The 6,010-nt window shown below is 34.6% G+C and overlaps 1 protein-coding gene across 1 annotated transcript; it reads right to left on the reverse strand.

Moving 5' to 3' along the window:
* Positions 1–2,307: 2,307 nt before the first annotated feature.
* Positions 2,308–5,369, reverse strand: LOC120086793 (auxin-responsive protein IAA27-like). Its single transcript, XM_039043588.2, has 5 exons — positions 4,323–5,369; positions 3,471–3,706; positions 3,175–3,316; positions 2,767–2,828; positions 2,308–2,607 (listed from the first exon to the last, which is right to left on the reverse strand). The coding sequence occupies exons 1-5, from the start codon at positions 4,907–4,909 to the stop codon at positions 2,570–2,572; spliced, it is 1,065 nt and encodes a 354-aa protein (XP_038899516.1). The 5' UTR covers positions 4,910–5,369; the 3' UTR covers positions 2,308–2,569.
* Between the last annotated feature and the right edge of the window lie 641 nt (positions 5,370–6,010).

Consider the following 6,010-nt stretch of genomic DNA (forward strand, 5'->3'; position numbering starts at 1 on the left):
CAGTGCTTGTCAGTGCTTTTCGTTTAACATCCATATTTCGAGTGGGGGAGTCATCCTCTTACTTTTTAATAGTATATAAATTAAACCTTTTACATCTTTTTCACATTTAACCAATTAAGCTTAAGACATATAGCCTCGATTGAGAGGTCAAAGTTTAGAATATTCATCCTTTCATTCCCACATTTGTTAAAACTAAAAGAAGATATCAAAACTAAAACGATAATAGTCTAAACCTATATTGTGTTCATTAAATGAGCTCAGCTCACCCCACGATAATTGATAAGTATTCTCTCATTTGAGGTTAGATATTTGATATCCCATCTCTACAATTGTTTTATTCATAAAAAATTTTAAAAAAATGTTAATGCATATACATATACATACATACATATATACAGAAGTTTTTAGTTTTTGATAAATTAAGCATATAGACACTACTTACATTTACTGGTTTTTATGTTTTGTTGTCTACATTTTATGGGATTTTTCAAAATCAAAGCCAAAATTTGAAGGAAAAAAATAATTTTCAAAAAATTGCTTTTGTTTTTGTAAATTGACCGGGAATCCTAATGTTCACATATAAAAAATAAAAATCATATGAGTAAAAAATTATGAGAAAATAAACACAAATTTAAAAAATCAAATAGTTACTAAACGAGACCTAGCTTTTTAACTATATGGATTTTCCTCTATTCAACAGGTGTAGAGGATGGACTCAACCCTTTGAGATGGTGAATGTAAATCTTTATCGACTAAGTTATGTTTGGATTGATTTTTCAAATTTATAACTAGTTGTGATATTAATACCTAAATGAAATGATAACTTACTACCACTAGTATTATTATTAATATTATTATTGAGTTTAATGTGAGAGGAAAGATTCCAACCACAAAATTTAATTTTAGATGGAAAGTACACATTTTATGGATGAGAGAATAGTTTAGAAAATTCAGGTAATCAAACATTATGTTATACAGCCAAAGATTCCAAATAAATTAGATTGGCGAATATATACGTAAATTTTAATATCACGTACAGTATAATATTATTCGTCAGAGGGCATCTGCTCATCTTCTGTCCAAAAGCTCTTATAGACTTTAGAGGAACAGCAACCCGGGCCCCTTCCTAAAATACCACCATTTTAATATTTCATTTTTAGTATTATTATCATCCTTATACATAAAATTATTTATCTCTTAATGCCAACATAAACACATAGATCAAACCATATAAAGTTCAAATTTATAGATCAATTAACTTTCTAAAGTTTTTAAAATTTACAGGAACTTATTATACGTAAACTTAAAAGTTTAGAGTTCTAGTAGACACCTTTGAAAGTTTAGAGATCAAATAGATACAAACTTCAAAATTCACGGACTATACTTGCAATTTGACTTTTTTTTTTTCATACCAACATGAGCAATCACTAAGCAATAATTTACGTATAATCCATCTTTTGAGGTCGAGTTCAAATCTCCATGTTGCAGTTGCATATTTGTTTATTTGAACCTCTTTTATTTCTTTCTTTTTTCCTTTTCCTTTTTTTTTTTTTGTATTTTTCTTATATATACATATTTGTATATTAATTTGGATGGTGTAGTTGAAATGATTCCATGCTTGACTTAAAGTGATGAAACAGTGGCTGATGAAGGCAAAGCAAGAATAGGCCTGAAAGTTCTCCTGTTGTGCATTGTTTGGACAAGGAAAGAACCCAAAGTTTAGAAAAAGCTTACAACTCTCTCTCTCTCTAAATTAAATTGGCAGCCATTGCAGAAGCCCATCAGACCCTTTTGCCATGGTTTGTCTTGGAATATTGTTTGGCTGCAAAAGATCTCGCTCCCCAACAGACTATCTTCTCTCAGCTTTACTCCTCATAGCCATTCTCTCCTCTCTCCGTCTCCTCTGCTATCTCGTTTCTAGCTTCTTGAAACGACGAAAACGTCGTCGCAACAACCAACATCCCAATCCCGCCTCCGAACTTCAGCCGCAGACCGATGTCACCAATCTTCACCAACCAACACCCCTGCCAGAAAACAAGTATCTTACCCCTGCAGATGCTCTTCCTCTGCCTGCCTTCTCAAGAAAATAAAGCATGCTTCGAGTCTGTCTTCGGGGTTGAAAATCCTGTTCTTAATGGCTCTTTTGTGCATATTCATTGTTGTTGCTTGTAGCAGTTTCTGTGATGCATCGACGTTGTCGAGCCTATCATCGATGCATAAAATAATAAGGTACTGAAATGAAAGTGATTTGAATGATATTTTGTTGTGTTTGTGGGGAAAGACTAATGTAGAAAGAGAGAGGAGAGCTGCAAGTGCAAACAGATTCCATAGGATTCACTCTTTGCTTTAAGAGGGAAGCAATAACAATTAACATTTAAACACACAACACTCAGTGTCTTTCAGTGAAATTCTTTTATCTACCAAGCAGGAAAATGTTAGCATTTCATAAGATACAACATTAGTTTATAACATAATGAACAATAATATATATTTCTTTTTTAAAACAAGGGGGGCTTTTTTCACAATCCCAGGAGATGTCATCTCTAGGTCTTGCCGGGACTTCATCTCGCTAGTTTCGGTTCTTGCACTTCTCTAAGGCCCTTGGCGCTGCAATCAAACGAGCAGTCATTTCTTTAGATCACATTGAACTTGTTTGCATACACATATATCTAAAATACCAATTTTCTTGAGATAGAAACGTTGAAAAGACTGAATGAAGCTTATGCAAAACAAGTATGCTAGACATCGGAATATGCCACAACTTACCTAGTCCAATTGCTTCAGAACCTTTCATGATTCGGAGTCTTCTACACGAATCAGTGAACATCCTGTCATAGCCAATCCAAAACAATGAGAAAGAACGTAAAACACAAACTGAGCGTGCACCAAAACATGTGCCACGGAGTCTTAGAAAACAAACAGAACAATGGATCAGAAACAAAGATTTGGATTGAATTTGACTGTATTAAACATATTGACAGCGTCATCTGAACATGTGCCACGGAGTCTTAGACTTCGTGTTCGAAGCATGTAAATCACCACATGTTCTACTTGTCATTCATGTATTAGATCTACACGAACTGATTCTTTGTTTCTTAGAAATTTACAACTATTTCTTAGCTTAAAAGAAACAAAGGAAGCCAACAAAACAAACTAAAGGGAAAAAAAACTTACTCCCAAGGGACATCACCAACAAGCATCCAATCTCCATCTTTATCTTCACATGTCAGCACATACTCAGACCCATGGAGGAAATCCTTCAAATTACTTTCACTCAGCCGCTCTTTAGTTGGAAGTCCTTCAGTACCACACTGCCCTGAAGCATAGGAGGCAAAACATCAAATACACAGTTTTTGTCCCATTGAGTCGATAAAACAATGGAAAACATAAACAATGTTCACAGATTAATGTGAAAGTAGCTCGTTCAAGATGATAAAATCCAATCTTTGTTAGGAGGGAGGTAGATTTACCAATAGTGAAGCAGCTAAACATCTTCTCCAGAGCCAATGACAGTTCAGAATAGTTGCTGTACAGTTTGAGATCAACCTTCCTTAGATATGGAGCGCCTTCCATGCTAACTTTTACATAGAGGCAACCAGATGATCCCGATTTTCCCTCGCCTTCATCAGTGTTCTTTGTCGAATTGGTAGATGTCATGGTGTTCTTCCTGAAGGATCGAATGGGTGGCCATCCCACAACCTGTGCTCTGCATTCCATAGATTTTTTCAGTCAGTAATTCATCATTTACCAAGCGAATTTGCAGGTATCAAGAGAATTCTCAAAGCGAAAATCGAAGAGAAACTTCTATATATAGTAGACATAAAAATCATATAGGATGAACTAATTCTTGCAGGAGTTGTAACAGATAAGAGAGAGCCGATACACCGCCTCCGACCGAACAGAAGAACATACTATTCATTGAGACCTTCTTCAGGAACCCGATTGAGAGCATGTGCCCATCAAGGGGGAGGAAAGACTCCCAATAGGCCAAGCGCCACATTCAACATCATCAACCTTGATTGTACTTTAAATTCATTTACAGGTAGAAGTTCCTTTACAAGAAACTAAGCAAATTCTAAACTCGATTTTCCACAACACGGACCATCAAAACATGTAGATATAGCAAACCAAAGCAGTGTAAGTATAGCATTGACAAGATAACAAGCCAAACCAGCAGAGAAATTTGCCATTATCAGCAACAAAAACACCAACATGAGAAAAACAAAGTGAAGAAAAAAGAGCAAACCGGACAATTTTTCCCATCAAATTCGATGAATGTACATGAACTCAACTAAAAACAACGTTTCAAGCTATTAACTTACTTAGCCAAAGGAGCACCACCATTTTCTGAAACCTGCGGCTTCTTCTCCTGAACAGGATTTGAAGATTGAGGAACAGGAAGCACTTCCTTCACAGCCTTCAAAGTAACACACGATTGTGGCGCATTAACATTGCTCCCTAAGCCACCAATCGCCGGCTTCCCACTTTTGGGCGAGAAAAGGACAGCCCCTTCACTTAACTTAACCTCAGATCGATTATTCCCAGAGAAAACCCATTTTGCAGAAGACCCATCAATGGCGTCCGAGAAACCCCTCTTAGACCCAGAAACAAGATTCTTCAAATTCAAAGGACAAGCAGAAGAGAACCCATTACTCTGTTCATCCTCAGAATCATTGCCGAAGAGTGAAATCCCACTTCCCAGTTTCCTCTCAGGAGATTGAGAACCAGGTAAACCGAGCCTCAATTCAGTGTCCTTGAAACTCACAGTAACACATTTCTTGTCCTCGTTAGTAACAAGAGAAGAAGAAGAAGAAGCAGAAGAAGACGACGAAGGATTCTTCTCGGGGTTTCTTTCCATTGAAGAAGCCTCCGGTAATCCTATGTAATTATGTTCTAAGGGTTTAGACATCAAAATGACAGAACCAAGTTCTTCAAAATTGCAAGAAACAGAAGCTTATTTCAACACAAAGAGAGTAGAGATTGGTCTGTGTAAGCTTTGTTTATACACAAAAAGAAGTTTCGTTGACCCTTTCTGTAGCAATAGCAACTTTTCCTTTTCCCCAATTATATAAGTGAATTGAAAAACAGAGTTAAATAGAGATTAAAACACTGTAAACAAACACCATTTTCTTATATTGATGCCTCATACTAACAAAAAACATAAAAGGGTGTTTAGCAAAAGCCGATTAGTTTGAAATTAGGAGTGATTTTTTGTGAGATATGGTTTCTTCTGTGTCATTTCTGATGAGGGTTTCGATAAAAGTAGAATGATAGAACAGTACACGACCATGGCCGAGCCAGTCATCGGCAGAAGCTGAAGGAGATTGCTGCTCTCAACTTCAAGACAAAAACTTTCCATTTCTGTTGCCATTTTTTCTTTTCCTTTTTTAATTTGTCGTATTTTTTATTTTCGATTTTGAGTAAAAAGGTTAAAAATCAATTTCATTCCCTAAACTTTCGTACGAGTAACAATTTAGTTATTAAACTTTAATTTGTAACGATTTAGTTCTATAATTTCAATTTTATAACAATTTAGTCAATGAACTTTTACTATATAACAATCAAATCTTTGAATTTTAAAATAATTTAGTCTCTATTATATAATTAATATTAAGATTTAATGAGATATCCTACATAAATAAACCGTTAAATTAATTAGAAACTCAATATTTTTATAAAATATAAAGTTTACATCAGAAAGTATTATAAATTGACATCTAATTTTGATAAATTATTTTGCGTTAGGTACTAAATCGTTACAATGTCGAAAGTACAATGACTAAATTGTTACATGCTAAAGTTCAAGAATTAAATTGTCACAAAACTGATAGTATAGGGAATAAATCATTACAGTCCAAAGTTCAGGGATCAAATTATTATTTTCATGAAAGTTCAGGGACCAAAATATTTTTCTAACCCTTTTGAACTTTGGGTTATTTTAATTTATATTATGAAAGGCTTATGATGTCAAATTTATGGACGAAAATTTTATTAATGCTTATGTGTTGTT

Source organism: Benincasa hispida, chromosome 9 (genome assembly GCF_027475165.1).
Source record: "Benincasa hispida cultivar pf3 chromosome 9, pf3_genome.v1.1, whole genome shotgun sequence".
Taxonomy (NCBI): domain Eukaryota; kingdom Viridiplantae; phylum Streptophyta; class Magnoliopsida; order Cucurbitales; family Cucurbitaceae; genus Benincasa; species Benincasa hispida.